This window comes from Rhagoletis pomonella, unplaced genomic scaffold (assembly GCF_013731165.1).
Source record: "Rhagoletis pomonella isolate Grant_MI unplaced genomic scaffold, Rhpom_1.0 Rhpom_scaffold_00143, whole genome shotgun sequence".
Lineage (NCBI taxonomy): Eukaryota > Metazoa > Arthropoda > Insecta > Diptera > Tephritidae > Rhagoletis > Rhagoletis pomonella.
Window position 1 is genome coordinate 89,844 of NW_023458697.1, and position 18,297 is coordinate 108,140.

At 36.6% G+C, this 18,297-nt stretch overlaps 1 protein-coding gene across 1 annotated transcript in view; it reads right to left on the reverse strand.

Moving 5' to 3' along the window:
• Positions 1–7,544: 7,544 nt before the first annotated feature.
• Positions 7,545–18,297, reverse strand: part of LOC118750107 (glutamate receptor ionotropic, kainate 2-like) — a 13,807-nt gene continuing 3,054 nt past the window's right edge. Inside the window, exons 3-13 of the mRNA XM_036484843.1 lie at positions 14,945–15,007; positions 14,437–14,643; positions 14,142–14,359; positions 13,902–14,051; positions 11,429–11,626; positions 11,090–11,352; positions 10,835–11,012; positions 10,544–10,767; positions 8,648–8,785; positions 7,886–8,576; positions 7,545–7,815 (exon numbers count right to left, since the gene is read on the reverse strand). Coding sequence (XP_036340736.1) covers positions 7,558–7,815; positions 7,886–8,576; positions 8,648–8,785; positions 10,544–10,767; positions 10,835–11,012; positions 11,090–11,352; positions 11,429–11,626; positions 13,902–14,051; positions 14,142–14,359; positions 14,437–14,643; positions 14,945–15,007 — 2,588 coding nt within the window. The 3' untranslated portion in view covers positions 7,545–7,557. The remainder of the gene's footprint in view (positions 7,816–7,885; positions 8,577–8,647; positions 8,786–10,543; positions 10,768–10,834; positions 11,013–11,089; positions 11,353–11,428; positions 11,627–13,901; positions 14,052–14,141; positions 14,360–14,436; positions 14,644–14,944; positions 15,008–18,297) is intronic.

The following is an 18,297-nucleotide window of genomic DNA, read 5'->3' on the forward strand; positions in this document are numbered from 1 at the left end:
CACAAGACAAATGAAAATGAAATTTAAAATTTCGTTCAACTAAAAAATGGAAGAAGCCAATATTTTGTATACCAGCCAAACCGCGAGTCAATCTATGTACTCATACATATTTATATACAAAAATATGAACATAAATAAAATCCAGTAGGTGCACGCGTTACTCCGCCCGCTCATCGTTGCGTCGCGACGCGTCTCCTTTGTCGGGGAAGTAATATTCTTTAGCAGTGTACACAGAAGCCAAGAACCACCAAAAAACATTGAAATGAAAACTACAAAATATGATGAAAAATATTCTATGGAAAATTCGTCGCGATCGTCATCAGTCACGTCGTCGCGCCGCACCCTGTAACAAAGTTTCAGTACACCGCTGTCGCCGGTCCTGTCTTAAGTCTCTTTCGTCGGGCATTTTTTATAGCACAGGAAATATTCGAATATTTATGGATATGTACATACATACATATGCTTGTGTGCACATGTTTATTTAACCCTTTCAGGACCAAACCAACATATTTAGGTATTTCCCATAAAGTTACTCTACTCATAACGAAATTGCCGTTCTATATTTTCTTTTTAGAATGTGCTTCATTTTCATTTACAACGCTATTTTTATCTTGAAATATTAGAAAAATATTTATGAAAATTAGTACGATATATCAAAACAAGAAATTTTATTTTGACAATTGGTGTTTTATAGAGAAAATAGTTTTCAAGAAATTTTATTTTAAGAAAAAAATAGTTTTTACGAAAAAAAAGTAAGAAAAAAATATATCGTTACCTAAACGTGAAAACGTGCTTGGCATTGACATTGTCGAGGAGAGACAAAAAATCGATGTAGTTTCGAATTATCTGTTATTCTGCATCACAAACTAAATACAAAAAAAAAAGTTGGGTATGTTTACCCAAACTAAAAAAAATACAAAATATTAGAAACAAAAATTTTCTGGAGTAAAAACAATTTTTGCGGTAAAAATCCTTTCTTAAAGGCAAAACCTTTTTTGGGATTAAAAATTAAAAAAATAATACGTATTTGAGATAGATGTTTTAGGGGAAAAAGTGTGTTTTAGGAATAAATCAGTTTGGGGGAAAAATTATTTTTAAGGGCTTATAGAAAAAAAATTGTAAGAGACATTATTTGTTAAGAAAATAGTATCTACCAACATTATAATAAAAGTTACGAAACAAAAAAATTTTTAGAAAAAAATTTGTTTAAAAATTTTTACGAAAAAACTTATGCAAGATTAATTATTTGTTAAGAAAATAACATCTACAAAAATTATAGAAAAAATTTAGAAAAATAAGAAATTATTGTTAGGAAAACAATATCTACCACAATTATAAAAAAATACGATGCAAAAAAAATTGTTGGAAAAAATTTTCTACTCTGAGCAAAAATTATTTCTTTAGAGAAAAAAATATTTTAAATGTTTTGAGAAATCGTTTAAGAAAAATTTGTTTTCAGGAAAATACTATCTACCAAAATTATAAGAAAAATTACGATGCAAAAGATTATTTAGAAAAAATTATCTTTTCTTTGAGCAAAAATTATTTCTTTAGAGAAAAAAATGGAAAAAGTTCTTTTGACAAATCGTTTAGGAAACAATTTTAGATAAATAAATTTTTTGTTTGTGGAAAAAATAATTGGGAAAAAATTAGTTTTTACTTGAAATTAATGAAAAGGCTTAGGAAAAAGTTATTTTTGTTTACATACATTTGTTTAATATGACAATTTTTTAATTCAAATCTCTCTCTTTAATTTTGTTTAATTATAGGCTTCTGGCTCAGAAAGGGTGAAATATAGACGAGTATATCTATAGATATATGTATATGAAATCCATTATAGGAATATACCTACAATACATATGTACATATGTACACATATCGGTCATTTGTGAACAATTTGTTAAGATCAGCCAAGTGAAGGCACTTTTAGTGTGGCCACTCATTCGGTGCTGGAAATATAAAATTTTTCGATTTACAAAAATGCTCTCATATATATCAGCATATGTTTGCACCTTTTTTTAGCATATATTTCTACATTCACACATTAGCACTCTTATTTATACATTACCTCCTATTTGAAATCATTTTGATAGCTGACCTAATTTATGCCATTTACGTCTGTACCTATATCAAGTGCTTAATTTGCAATTTTATTTTGCGCGAATCGAGATGAGCACAAATTTGACGGTAAATGTGAAATTTACTTTGAAAGCAAAGCATAAATACATAAATGCCTTCCATAGCAAATCCAATAGCCTGTTTGGTAGCATCGAATGTACATATGTATGTGATGACAAGAGGTACTTCTCTCGTCCTCCCGTCAGTACATCACTGCATCACATTCGAAGAGTGTGTGCTCAGAAGGTTCAGTTGAATAATCACAACAAAAAAGTGTAAGAGCGTTTAGGCCACGCTACGGAAGTGAAACCGCATATTTTGGTTTATTCCTTAATCGTTCCATATTACTGACAGCCGTATGTTTCGATCTACTGTGCATAGCATAACAGAAGATAACATAACATAACATTGAGCCGAGTGATATTAAATGGATTAAATAACAAAACAAAAAGTCATTTTTATTGCTAATTTGATTCGCTGATCAATTTAGAGATGACATTTACACATTTGTGAATTAAGGTGAATTGAGGAGAGTTCAAGTGATATGAGGGGAGATGAGGTAAAGTAAGTTGAGATGAGTTGAGTTCAGGTGAATTGAGGAGGGTTGAACTGGGATAAGGTGAGGTAATTTGAGTTAAGGAGAGTTAAAGTGAGGTGACGTGAGGTCAGTGCAGTTGAGGTTAATTGAAGTGAGGTGAAATGAAGTGAGGTGAGCAACATAACATAAGTTTAAGTAGGTGACTTCTTACTATGCAATGATTTGTTGAGATACCTGTTAGAATTCTTAATTTGTCCTTTGCTGCGGCCTTCTTAGCAGGCCATTTTAGTCTTTGTGGCCGCGAACTCAGGGAAGGAAGGTCCTATTGCTTACTGATAAGGCGTTTAGTCTCTTCACACCCGTGAACCCACCCTGCAGGAAATGGGACTAGTTTGTAGCTAACTATTAACTAACTAGGAATAGGCTGGTGGTAACTATTTATTAACCATTTCCTTTGGCCCTAACTAACTACTTCTGAAGGGGGATGGCCGCAAAATAGTGAGAACTGGTTTCCTCTGCATGCGATGTCAATTAACTTCTAACTAGCCACTTTTGGACATAAAATAACAATAAAAAAAATATTTATATTTTTTATTTATTTACTTTATTTTATTACATTTCATATTTGTTTACATATTCTGCTGTAGGTGGTTCCACATTCGAACACCGCCAGACATAACTTCTAAATTGTAATATAAAATTTCGCTCTTCCTTTTATTTGTCCTGAATACGAAAAAGAATCTGCGAAGATCAGAAAACACTGTATTGAAAGTAGTTTTTGTATGAGGATATTTAGATAGAAAAATGTAAAAAAAACAAACTCCTGATAACGTCTGCATGACTCCTGCACGACTTTACAACTAACTTAAAGTTAGTTTTATCATAGCTAATGGAAAGTTAGTTATTTATCGAACTCCCGCAGAAAAGCTTACTAGAAGTTGGTTATTTTAATCAATTGATATTATTTTCTGCAAGGCAATGCCTGACTATTGCTTACTATCCGGACATTTTCATTGTGATGCGATGGCGTCGGCCTGCGCTTGGAATATACTAATTGGGTATTGCTATCGTTGGTCTTGGACCGCGAATTTCAGCTCCAATGCCATCAGGTGCAGTGTTGCTGTTGTGCGACTAAAAGGGCAATTTGACCCTTTTTAAACGACAATACCCTTTGAGCAGACTTTTTGAAAATTTTGATTTTTTGACCCTTTTCCAAAATTATGTGCGACTTTTGTTCCTTTTCATAGATTTTTGTTTATAGGAAATGTTAACAGAACCATGCTATTAAAAAATATTTGCTCCTGTAAGTACTAAAAACATTCATCACTTAAAACTTCTATCCTTGCAGCATAGTAGATATATGGGTATGTTTGCAACTCTCTTTTATGCAAAGCTTCTCCCACTATTTTCTTTTCAAATTCAACAGATTTATTATTTAAATAGTAACGAAAAACACAAATAATATGGAGACCCTTTTTTCGTCCATCACCCGCTTTTTGCGACTTTCTGAAAATTCTCAACCGCAACACTGATCAGGAGGTTTTCACTGGTGGTAGTTCATGATGTTTGTGTCATTCCAGCTTGCGTTTTTTCCCATAATTATATTTTAAACTTCCTTTCGAAGCTAAGAATTCTGCAGATATCATACCGGGTGAATTGGTTTAGGCTTAGGTTATCTGGGCACTGAGAGATGATACTACTTTATCTATACCACAACTTTCTCTTAGCGAACGTTTGACTGCCTGTGCTCTATGCTGAGGTGCAGAGCCGTGAGCTCAAGAATAACCAACATAGCCATCGTGGGGACACACACACGCAAGAAGTTGCAGTTTCGTAAGGGCGCTGTTACGCAGGCGATCATGTGATCTCTGGTCATCAATTGTTGTTGCTTTCTATAGCGGGTTATAAAATTCTTATAAAATAGTTGGCAGCGCTGCTGGTCATGCAGTTCAGTTCTCTCTTTCGCTCACAAATTTTTCATTGTGCACTGAAAGCAACAACAATTGGTGACCAGAGATCATATGATCGTCTGCGTAACAGCGCCCCAAATTAGTACCTAGATTGAAACTTGAACCACAGGCCACTGCGCCATAAGTTATCATTGGCTTGGCAATCATAGTATACATCAATCTGAATGTACGAGAGCTGTAGTCCCAACCATTAGTGCTCTTGTGGCTCTGGATGTCATCATACAGACGTGTTTCTTCCATAAGAGTTTTGGGCCGAGCGTGATACCCAAATACTAATCACACTGCCGAGACAGTACCAACCTCTGTGCCATTGATAATTGTAGTTCTCAATCCGGGTTAGGTTATTCGCCTTGAGCATAGAACGATAGATGTTTTATTTGGATTTACATTGCGACCCACATACACACACCACTTCTTTGTTATCTTTAGTGTTCTTTGAATTATGTCACAAAGGAAGTTCTAGAATTTTCCTCTTGCTAGTATGACTATGTCATCCGCGTAGGCTTGGCACGGGATTCCATGGCCTGATATCGTTTGCATCTCCGGGCTCCAAAGGAATGGTGATAATACCTCTCTAGTAATAATTTTTTTTTTTAATTTGTCGTATTTTAGAGTCCTGGTCTAGGTATGGTGGATTTACTAAGTATAAAGTGACACTTATTAATAAGTTAGTAGATTGTCTGTGGGCTTTAGTCTTTCACACAAGATGCTCGAGAGATCGTATAGATATCGCGGCAGTTGGCGCATATGGCAGGGAAACCGTTATTGTTGATTTGACAGAGCACAGTTGATTCGTGGAGTCAAGTTTATCTTCTGTACTTTTTCCAATGTCAATCCGCAGAGTGAAAAGAGAGAGTCTTCCCACCACTTGTCTTAAAACCTTCTTTAATCACCTAACTTTCTGATAAATCTTTCAGTCGTTTTTCCGCTGGAGAATTTTTTAAGCCTGTCGCACTCACATATATCACATTCTGGCTTTTCTTTCGCGGTTCCTCTTCAGCTTCCTATATCAATTCCTCGTAGCATCGGCGTTTTTAGACGTATCTTTTCTTTCAACTGCGACGTGACATTCCTCGTAGTGCCCATTTTTCTTTCGGGGTCGCTAGATTGAGTCTACGTCTTCGACGGTGGTACATAATGGGCAGAATGAGTGGCGTCACTGCTCGGATATGTCAGTTTGTTGAAGAGTGTTTTCAGAAGCTTTCCTTGTGTTTCTGTACGCACATTTTCCATTGGCGGAATAATTTAGTGGCCTATTAAACCTTTGTTCTGACGGGGGGAGATAAAGATGACTTCCACCAAGCATAATTTTAATATCTTGGCAGAAGCAGCGCTCGTAAATATTCCCCAAACGCTGCTGAAAACCATTTTTGGCTGCGAAAATCACACCTTCAGTCTAAGCGGGGGACACAAAGGAGTGAAATGTTGAAAATCTTATATGAATGCGGATTGTGGACAAATTATCGTCCTCCGGGGTGGTCGACACCTCTTGAAAATAGACTATATCGCGCATCTTTTCACGTTCAAGGCAAGGTGGCAAGGTCTCACATTTGTTTGCCTCCATTGCATTTATTGGGTGGCGGTTATGTCAGCCTTAGGGCCGGTTTCTCCATCTCTGGTTAACACTAACTCCCCGGTTAAACATTGTTATCGACGTTCTAACTCCATGCATATAACAGGGAGTCGATAAGGTCGGTAACGATGTTTACCGGGGGATTAGTGTTAACCGGAGATAGAGAAACCGGCCCTTAGTCTTCCCTAGGACATCAACCAGCCGTCTGGAGACACATTCTTCATTAAAGGTACATACTGTACAGGTACATGCGCTTAAATTGTAGTCCATTACACGTTAGTCGTGATAGTCTCCAAAATAAAGGGTCTTCGTTGGCAGGGGATTTTTACACGGCGGATCGGAAACACAGCGCCCAAAAAAATAACGTTGGCACTCGAAAGACTGTTACCACTGCTGTCAGGAGTGCGGATGTGGCGAGAGTTTTTGCAGAGAAGGCTCATTATACTCTTGTACCATGAAACGAAGACAAACGCCGGACAAGATCATCTCGCCAAGACTGGCTTTCTACTCTGGTAACTCCAGAATTCCAGTCGCCGCATGCTGCGCCACCAAGAATTAGATCCACACAGGGCATTGGTCAAACGTTGCTTAATAAAATGTCTATCCTTTGCGCCAGTTTTGATAATGATTGTCTGCTCGTCTATTTCTTATTCGCACTGCTGTTTTGTGGTAGAGTAAGGAGTTTTAGAAGTCGCGAAGGAAGCTTTTAAACCGGGCCCCTAAAACAAATACTGAGGTGGACTGGCAACGCTGCCACCGCCTTCAAAGGGAATATAAGAAGAAAATTCGTTCTTCGAAAACGTCTTGGCTCCTAGGTACTTTGAATGGAATAGCTAAGCTGTTGAAAATCATTCTCAAATGCCAAACTCCTATTGCTTTCACTCAAGGAGATAAGAAGTGAGGCTGTCAGTTCTTTCGGAGTCTTACTTACTTTTACTTAAATGATGACCACACATTTCCCTGTCACGATTGGATTTTGTGCGCGAAGGAATGGTTTCTTGATAGAACTGTGGCAAATGACGATGCCAAATTGTGATGGCTATTGTACCCAAGGAGGAATTGAGCTTTTGGTAATAAGACTAGTTGATATCATCTTTACATCTGAAATTCTAAATCTAAAAGCTTCAGGCCTCTTAGCATGCTGTCTTTCATGCTGAAATGGCTGAAGAGTTTGTTTGAGTTGCGTATTCAGTTCGCTCACAATGTCAAACAATCTTAAAGTGAGACTCATAGTACATAATAGGAAAGATGCTGAGTTTATTTATTATTTTCATTAATAGAGTTCAATTAATATTAGAAAAAAACGATTATAGTTTACACATATTTAATCAAATTCAAAGCTACTTTAGTGATTTTGTTTAATCATAATATTTACGACTATGAACGCTCCGCTCACGATCTCGATCTCGATGTGACGTCTTCGATTTGGTTGTCCTATGAGAACGAGCACTCACATGACTGTGGGAACGCGAGCGCGAACGATATGTCGAACGTTTTGAAGAGGATTTCGAAGAGATTGAAGACTTTGTACTCTCTGAAATTTTCGCTGGCTTCTTAGTAATCCAAAACTTCAAAACAAAACAGAGTTCGGCTTTGAAGGCCTGCCAGGGTGTGGTCTAAAAAGTGGAGGTACATTTTTTATTTTTTTTTCACTTTTTAAATTTAAAGAACAAAACCATTACTTACTTGCTCTTCCACTGCGACAGTTTGTACATTCCACAAGAACTCGCATAGTCCAATTATGAAGGAGACCAACACGCCAGCGCCGAGCACAAGAAAAACGCCACCCAGCTCAATAATAGAGAGCTCATCACCATCGACTTCAATATATTTAACACAACTAAAATTATTTCTCGGCGTCCACCAACGGCGTTTGAGATTGAAAAGTTCGCCCTTCTCACTGAGTTGTAGCAGCGAGACGCTCAAATTTGAACGATACTCAGCGCCGAGCGGCACAGCCAAGGCGTAATGCTTCTCGCCAATTTGACCACCAACTTGCTTCAGATCGCAGCTGCGCTCAATGTTGTATGACATGGAGGTCGTTTCCATGAGAAAAGCATAGCTACCCTCACCTTTGCGCACGCGATCCACACCTTCTTTGTTGCTCGACGTGAAAGCTGATGGCGTGAAGGAAATCATTTGATTCCAGGCTTTCTTATAATCTGTCTCATTTGATTCGGAAAAGAACACCGAAGTGCTGCCACCTGCCAATGTGCCGTATTTAATTTTATTCTGATCGACAAGACTCTCGAGACTATCGAATTCACTCTGTAACTTATTGTTTGTTAGCGAAGCAGCCAAATTGGCGATATAGGCGTTGACCATCATCAATGTAAAGAACCACCACATGCTGCTGAGGATGCGCATTGGGGGACCTCTATTACAGTGGGGACATGCAAAAAATTTAGAGCTTTGCAGATCTACTAACAATTTAATGCATTCACTCACTTGGGAAGTATATCGCAACCTTGCTGCATAATGGAGCCAATCATCAACCAAAATGAGTTAGAATTGTTCCATATATTTTCAAGTTCTTCGGGGTCGGGATCAGCTGGATTGGGATTTGTCCACTCGTGATGTGAGAATCTGCAGAAATAAGGCAACGGATTGTTATGACGAAATTGAAGCATTGCAGAAGGAGAGACAGAGAAAAATATATATTTATATAAAAGGATACATGAAAAAAGGAGACACTGCACTGCATCCCCAAAAATCCATTAGCCGAACTCCAAATTTTAAAAGCCCAAAGTACACTAAAATAAATTACGAAATTTCGTGAAATTTTACGGCAAAGCTCGAAAACTCCGAAGGTAGGTATTTCCAAAAAGGACTCTTGGACAAATCCCGAAAATGCCCAAAAATTTCCAGCGACTTCTTAAAATACTGAATAAGTCTAGAAAAATCACGGAAAATCGCAAAACTTCCCGAAAAATCATAAAAAGTCCCAAATAAGACACCAAAGATCGCGAAAAACTGCGAAAGATCCAAATATATGTAAATACCAAGTAACACAGTCAAGAAGAGTGCCAAAAAAAAAAAACAGAAAAATAAGACAAAATAAGACAAAATAATATCTAAGCTCGGAAAATATATCCCCTAAACTGCCGAAAAGTCTTGGAAAAAATTTTAATATAACGAACAAAATTTAAAAATTCTTAAAATCTCCGAATAAAATGCAAAACATTTTGAAAATTCCTAAAGCTCTCGAGAAGTCCTGAAAAGTCTCGAATAAAACACGAAACGCCACGTTAAGTGTCAAAACCTACAGGATTAAATTCCAGCAATTCACGATAAATCTTAAAAAGTTTCAGAAATTACGAATTTTCTCGAGAAGTCCTAACTAGTTTAAGACCCGAAACATCCGGGAATAAATGCCAACCAGTGCCGAAAGGCTCCTAGAAACCCTAATAAAAGAAAAAATGCCTTGCAAAGTCGCAAAAAACCAGAAAATGTATTCCAAAGAGCCTCGAAAAGAATTTGAACGGATTTTTGATTCACTGAAAAAATTTTCAAAAATTTCGGAGAAATCGTCAAAAGTCTCCAATTAAACACGAAATGTCACGGAAACTCTCGAAACATACAGAAATAAATGCTAAGAAGTCCAGAAAAGTTCCTCAAAAAATAGAGTAAAACAAAAAATGTGACGGAAAGTCAATAAAAAATTGGAAAATAGATCCCAAAAGTTAAATGAAATCTTGGAAAAATACCAAATTTACCAAAAATATTTTAAAGTTTGCCGAAAAAATTTTAAAACCCCAAATGCTTTCTGATGTCTGATAAGTCTCAGCTCAGGCACGTCAGAAGGCATATTTTCGAGTACATAATCACGGTCCAGACTTACATCGATCAACCAAAAAACCCGACTACCTACCGACGAGTGATCAACGGAATTCATAGAGCGTCGGTATGAATGCCGTGATAAGTGCTCAATATCAATCTATTGCAGATTCTGAGCCACGAGAGACCCGCGCTACTTTTACCCAATTACGGTCAGAATATTGTAGCCGTCTCAACAGCTACTTATCCCGACTCGACATCCGTACACCATCCACCTATCCATAACACCATCCATCTATTCACAGTTGCGTCCTCAGCTCCACCCTCTCCATTTGGTCTCAGCTCGTTCAAACAGTTCGATTATTGGGTCTACCATTAGTTGAACTTGACGACAACGATTGATGAACAAACCGACCTAGGCGGGGCTTAGTAGTGCCACCACAACAACAACAACAGTACACCCTTCTATTCCATCCCAAACTGTCCTGCATATATGCGGTGACCATATCCTTCCTATCTTTTCCTTTCATGAAAACCTCAGTTAAAAAAAAAAAATCCATTACTCACCGCGCCAACAACACAAACAACAAGGTCATCACCAGTTGGGTTAACATCATATTGTACCACACCTCTTCGGCGAAAGGATCCAAGAAGGCGAAAACATTCTTCGGCGCTGGTGGTCTCTTGTAATACAAAATACTAATACCCAGCTGCATGAAAGGCACTGTGAAATCGACTACCTTACGACGCGCCTGTGTAATCGTTATATCGCATATGCCAATCTGTGCTTGCTAGAACAATGAAATTTTGTCAGTTAATAATTGTCTAATCAATGCGCCACAACCCTCCACTACTCACATGATCAATTAACCTGCGTATAATGCCATCCCATTCGCCTGTCTCCGGGTTTGGCTTACCAGTGCGACGCTCAATGAGGAAATCATAATCGAAATCCATTATCTCCGACAGCTTCTGTATCAAATCCACTGCATAGCCTTCATACTTCTCCAAACCACGCAAGTTTTCATGGTCCTCTCTACAAAACAACTAATCGCAATCGATCGGTAATCTTATTTTTGACTATCACGCAACCAACTGGTCACCACTACTCACTTCAACATAAAATATGGTTCCTCGAAGCGTGTTGCCACTATGAAGAGCTTGCGTCCCAAGGAAAAATCTGGTGCTGTTGATGCGCTACTCACTGCCACTTGTATGGAAGTTGGTGGCGAAATGCTGCCATCGGGTTTCCAAATGGCTAAAATTTCATTTGTTGTTGGCTTGTAGATCTCCAAATTGAATTGACTGCGTTCACCGTTTTCGTCGATTTTCATATTTTCTGTTTTGAATGAAGGCTCCACATCGTCTTCGGAGATCTTTTGCAAAATAAATTAGTGTTACATTTAAAATGCATATCGAGAAATTTGAATATGCTAAATATATAGTACGTACCAGTTTCATTTCCCGCACAATTTGACGTCCAACATACCAAGGACGGCCACCACTGCCGCCACTGTAATCAAACTCACAGCGCTTTTGTGGTTCTATGAATGTTCTCATGGAGGTAATTATGTTTCGCGCGGCATTGGTAAATAATACGACCGCATCGTACATCAAAATCGGTAGGAACTCCTGGTTGTTGAAGATTTCCTGGGAATATTTAGGGAAGTATATGAAGAAATGGTTAAAAATGATAACTATACGCCCTTTCACTTTTCTTGTTCAGTGTTTTTAGGTCGTTCAGGACATAGACTACTTTCATCATCAGCATACATCTCCTTTGCTGAGCGGAATGCCAAGATCATAAGCGTACTCAACAGCCCTTCTATCTCTCGAAGTAATAGGAAGCAGTAATCCAGAAGACAATCAACAGATTAGGACAAAAATACTACTTACAACGTACCTTGATGAAAGTTAGAAGTAGTGTTGTTTCAATACGAGTAACTACGAGCATGATAAAAATATATGAAAAGGCCTTGGCATCACATGTGGGAAGGAAATGAAATAACATTGCGGGGACGCTGAGCGGTTGGATAATTGGAACAATACTGGTTAGAATCTTGTATATAGAAAGTTGTATCCTTCCACTCGGAGACAAAGTCGTCTATTGTAAGTACCATCTGTGGGTGAGTGGCAAAAGGAGTCATATTCCCCTAATCGGAATTCCATTACAAATTACAATAAAAAAGGAATAATCAAGGCATTAACCTGCTGAACTACTTGCTAACGAGGAGGTCTAAAATTCCACCATCGCTTTCTCTGTCACACAGGTAATGCATTCCGAGTCCAGCTGTTTGAGTGGATTCAATTGAAGACCTGGGAAACGACACAAAAAGTGGTTCGTACTCATTCTCATCGGATCAGCTTCTTTATCGTTGGAAGATCGATACAAATGCACAGAGTGCTGTAATGACGCAGGTAGTAACTCTTACTGCAGATCTGTTGTGTTTCAGATAATATTCCATATTATCTCTATTTAACTGCGGTCTTGAGACCCTACAATCATCTCGTTTGGTCCATTAGTCATTGCTGACGGTTAACGGTGGTTGGATGGAGTTGGCTGTCTTTTCTATTGGCATCTCAAAGACAAGACGGGCCCTGCCAATAGCTGTCTCGTTTCCCTCTTTAAATATTGCTATGCCCTGAAACCCAGCAAATAATGATGTTGGGGTATCCCAGGGATACAAGGTTGCACGGCGTTTCCGACTTTACTACTTCGGAGCCTATCATTCTTTTTAAATCCGCTTGGCTATCGATGAAAATCTACTACTTCGGAGCCTATTATTCTTTTTAAATCCGCTTGGCTATCGATGAAAATCCTGGAAAAGTTCCACTTGGCGGAAACCACTTTCACCTCCCATCTTGTTTGGAGGATGATGACAGTGCAGAACATTTTCTCTGTCGCTGTCCGGCCTTCGCCACACTTAGATGGTATATTTTTGGGACGGATGTATTGAGAATGGATACATTCTCTTTCCCTGAACAAGCTTCTAAGATTCGTAAATGAGTTTGGTAAGTTTGTAGAGGAGCAATGAATTCCCACCACTTATATATATCCTTCCTTTAAATTCTGTTTCTAAGCCTTAAGTACAATGGACAATACTGCCTGAGTGCTCGAAAAAAAATTTATTTTCTTCAATCTTTCGGCCAGCCACAATTCCATTCCAGCCGACTGGTCAGAACACCGAGCAATTCTTAAAGATAATTTTTATGTTTATTACTAGAAAAGCATTTTTATGTTGTTACTCCCTCCAAAACTCTTGTGGCCTCATTCATAAAAAATAAAATAGATTTAAAAAGCTTTATGGAGTGAAATTTTCGAAAAAAAAATCGATTTATGACGCATTCTATTATTTGAATGAGTGGGGTGCTACCTAATATATTTCCTAAGGTATTTAGAAATTAGCTAAAGTATCGACTTTCTCCTTATCAATTTGACTAAATTATACTTTACTATCTATATATACTATCTATATGGCAACCAGCCTAAAATATATTTTCTGCAGTAAAATTTCTTAAACCTCTTTAGTTTGTTACCGGTATTGTAATATTTCAATTACTTTATCAATTTGATTAAACTAAATTTTCAATAAGGTGGCAACCCTACACAAATATACTTTCAGCAGTAAATATTCTTAATTGTCTTTAGTTTGATACCCAAATTTCTAAGTTTAATTTATCTTATCAATTAAATTAAATTAAAAATTTCAAACAGTCGTTTGACAGCCATATTGCAATATTTACTTTATCTTATTAATTTACTTAAACTGAAATATTCAAACAGATGGCAACTCTCTAATTTTTTTTTCTCCATATATTTTAAGTTAGACCTCTAACTTAAGAGCGGGTAAAAACTAATACATACATAAGTCTATAGCCTAATTACTGACTCTCATTGCAAAAGAAAACCTTCATCAATACTCACATCAATCGGCCGTATGCGTATCTTCTTTCGTCCATAAGGATTTTCATCCACTAATTTCACACGCACCGAGGTAATATTGGCCTTGTAGTCTGCATTATACATGCTTCTCAGCGGCGAGTTATGTGTGTTCAAGTAAGATAGAAACCAGTACTGGAAATAAGAAAAATTATTTAAGAAAACTTCTTACCGAAAATAGTATGTAAATACATTCACTTATCCACTTTGCCTACTGCCACTCACCCGAAACGAGCCCAATAACTTAAATTCCAATGCAGTTTCCAACAAATTTTGCAATGAATCCTCATGACAATCTAAGATAATTCTATGTTCATGAAAGGTCTCGCTTGCCTCCTTCCAAAGTACGCGCAAATCCTGCACATAATCGCCAATGTAGCGCAACTTGAGAAGATCATTATTTAGTGATTGTATATCCATAAGGTCCAATAAGCGGGCAAGACCTGGAAGATGGTAGTAGATATTATATGTATGTATGTATGTATATCCCCCACAATGGGATCACAAAATTTGCACGCACCCTCCTTGGTTTCGTAGACAATCGTAAATTGTTCCCACTGATAGTCAGATTTAATGATACCAAAGTAAGCCTTTGAGATCATCGCTACAGAAGGCGCTACATTGACAGTCATGCGATTATTGAGACGCCATTGTAAGGTGGATTGAATTTTCAAGTCGAATTCCATGTGCGGTATGCCAGTGGCATTGGCTATGACGGCTACAATATCTGTGGAAATTAAAATAATTTACCTCAATAAATTAGCATGTTATTGTATCGATTGTTTGTGGAAGCTTGAGGGTTTTCACACTTGAGGTATTTTTGTTGTAAGTGTGTAATATGCAGCAGTTAATTTATTTATTTTTCCAAAATGCATTCCAACAAGTTTTTAAATGCATGCATGAACATATTTACATACAACGCCGTGGCATGTCTTATATACATACAGGCATACATACTTAAGTTATAAAAACCAAATCATTGCAGCAACAATGTTAGCGCATTTTTCGTCGCATTTTATTGCACTCACCACTAGACGCCTTTGAACTTGGTCCAAAAATAGCAGCAACGCCATCTGAAATCAATTCACAAGCTGAAATGTTTCAAAGAGACAGTTGAGCAATTTCAGATATAAAAATTAACAATCATTTTTTTTTAGGCTTTTTAAACAAATTTAGTTGGAAATATTAATGTTAATGAAATTTAAAAAAATGAACAAAATTTTTGCCGACTTTTTTAAATTTTTAGTGATTGTGACATAAATTTAGGAACCTAGGGGATAAAGCACTGCGACCTTAACTCTTTCGGAACCAAGGGAAACATATTTCCCAAAAAGTTATTCCACTGATAAGGAAATTGTGTGAGTTTTCCGTAGTTTTATGTTTTCTATTTTTAGAATGTCCCCCATTAATATATTTTTATCACGAAATTTAAAAAAAAAAATATATGTACCTGATATAAAAATTAAAAAAAAAAATTAAATCATATTTTTCTGGAAAATTTTAAGTTATTAGAAAAGAAAAAATGACTTTTGCGATAAAAACCTAACTTAAGATTAAAAGATTTTTTTTTTAGGAACAAAATATGTTTACATAAATTAAAACAAAAATTTGCTTAAGATTAGGTTAAGTTAGGTAGAACTGGCTGGCTAGTAAGAGCCTCATATAGACAGATTTATTTTTTTTGTTCATAGTGTTATCACTAAAAACGACCATTCAAGAATCCAAGAAACCTTCTTAGCAAATTTTAGGATTTTGTGGAACCCTCCCTTTGTTGCTTGCTCGAGGTTAATGAGGAACGCCTCCGTAAAGCAGCTCAGGCACAAATTTGCCAGCGCTGGACAGTCGCACACTATGTGCTTCACCGTTTCTTGATCAATTTCACACTTCCTTTAGTTATAGTAAGCTAACAAATTGTGATCAGTTATGAGACCCACCAGAATTCTACAATCGTTCCTTGTTATCTTAAGTATAAGTTTTGTTAATTTCAGGTCAAGTGACGTAAGCATGGCCCTGGATTCTTTGCTTTCATGCTGTTGTGACCACTTTTTATTAGCCTCTTGGAGCATGCCTAAAGCAGGGAGATAAGAATTTCTATCGTGACTGCATTATTTAATGGCACTCCTTCTTTTGCTAGAGTATCCACCCTTTCGTTTCTTTCTATGCCCCTTCAATGCCCTTATGCCTAGGTATTTAACCAAGGCAAGTGAATTTTCCTAGCACTTTTAGTTCAATTCGGCATTCTAGGACACTTTTTGAGGTCGTCGTATTTCACGCTATAAATTTTATGGCTGCATGAGCTGCATTTCAGTTACTGAGAAACTGCGCTGCTTTCTTTACCGCCGCGACTTCCGCCTAGAAGATGCTGCAGTATTTTGGTAATTTTAACGACTTTTTTATTTATAATTCTTTGCAATAGGCACCTGCTCCCACGCCATCTGTTGTTTTTGAGCCGCCTGTGAACACGTGAATTCCACCGCCTCCTGCTTGCAGACCCTTGCGCCATACATCCTCCTCAATCGTTCCTGACAAACTTTCCCCAAATTGCAGACACCGGATGATATAATCTATGTTGGCCACCAGGTGGCATTAGAAAAAAAAAAATTTTTGGGAAAACATTTTTTTGCGGTAAATTTATGTCGGGAAAAATTATTTTTGGGAATAAGATTAAAAAAAAACTAGTTTTTTAGAATGTAAATGTGCGGGAAATTAGTAGTTTTTAGAAAATATCATTTTAGGAAAAAACTTTTTTTTAAGATTTTTTACGAAAAAAAAAATTTTAAGAAAATAATGTCTACCGAAAGTATAAAGCGTCTGTATGAAAATTTTATTTCTTTGAGGAAAAAACTATATTTGGATTTTGTTTGTAGAGAGAGCTCCTTTAAGAGAAAAATTAAAAAAAGTTAAAAAAATGGTGATCTTAAAATTTTTCTTAAAATTTTGCTTTTGTTTAAAATGGTTTGGCGGCAGTTGGCACAGAAGAGACGCGACCATGGAAGATAATTGAGCGAAACAATGCTTTTTACACAGTGTGCACAATCGGGTGGTCCAAAAATGCATGTAAAAAAGTAAAGTCGGAATTTTTATGCTCTCATCCCCCAGGATCCTTCTCTTACCCTTATTTTTTTATTTTGAAATCAGAAAATATTTAGAGGTCGGTCAAAGCGCTCAAAGTTTTCCATGTATTTTATGTGGGTTAAAACAACTTTTCGTAGAAATGGTAGAGAATTCTTGAAAATCAATATTTTTCGACCGGAAAACTCTGTTTCTCTTCAGGAGATACCCAATAATAATATTTTTGTAACAATTTTTTCAAAGTAACTATATTTTATAGGTCCACCAAAACCAAAAAAAAAATCTTTGGTATTAAAAAATGGCTAAATAAACAACTGTATATTGTTATCGGAAGTCTCCTGAAGAGAACTAGAGTTTTCCGATCGGAAAATATTGATAACTAGCAATTACCCGGCGTGCTTCGCTGCGCCTTAAATGTATTTTTGTGTTGTAACTCTCCCCCTAAGCTCTTATGGCCTCATTTACAAAATATTTTTAAAGAACTTTATGAAGTTAGATTTAAAAAAATCGATCTATGAAGCATTGTTTATTTTTTTTTTGAGTTAATATATTTTCGAAGGTAATTAGAAAATATGTAAAGAACCGACTTTCTCTTGGAAATTTAATTTATAATCTTATAACTGGAGTCTACTATCGCACCCTTTCCTCAAACGTGTATTGATTCAATATTCAAATAACGTATATTTATATAATTTGAAAAAATCTCCCTACTATACAAATATGTACAGCAATATTAAATAATATTTTCAAATGTTGTGAGAGGGAGTAACAAAACAAAATTACTTTTAAGGCGCAGCGAAGCACGCCGGGTATTCGCTAGTGTCACATGAAATTAACTGAGCAAAGTACAATGAATAGCTGTTAAACAATGGCACCATCTACTTTAAATGAAACATACTTATTTTCGTGGGGGATACTCACACACCATATACTTTTCTATTGAAATTTTTCCTGAATTTTCCTAGCTATAAACCTCCAACGAATGCAAAACCGTGAAAATCGGTTCGTGCGTTCTGGAGTTATAGCGTCAGGAAGGAAAACCCTACTTATTTTTATATTAATTTTTATATTAAAGAAGATTAAAGAACTGTCCGCATTACTCAATTTTATTTTTCACTAAAACGGTATTCATGAATTTTTTAATTTTTTTTTTATTTGCTTCCGCATACTTTTGACATAACAGCTTTCATTTTATGCCGATATTAAACAAATACAGCCTAAGTTTACCCGGGTCCACGTTTTGGTCTGTATCTCGTGACCCAAGTCACCCAGCTATATGAAAAGTGCTCAATCTTAAAGCATTCATGAA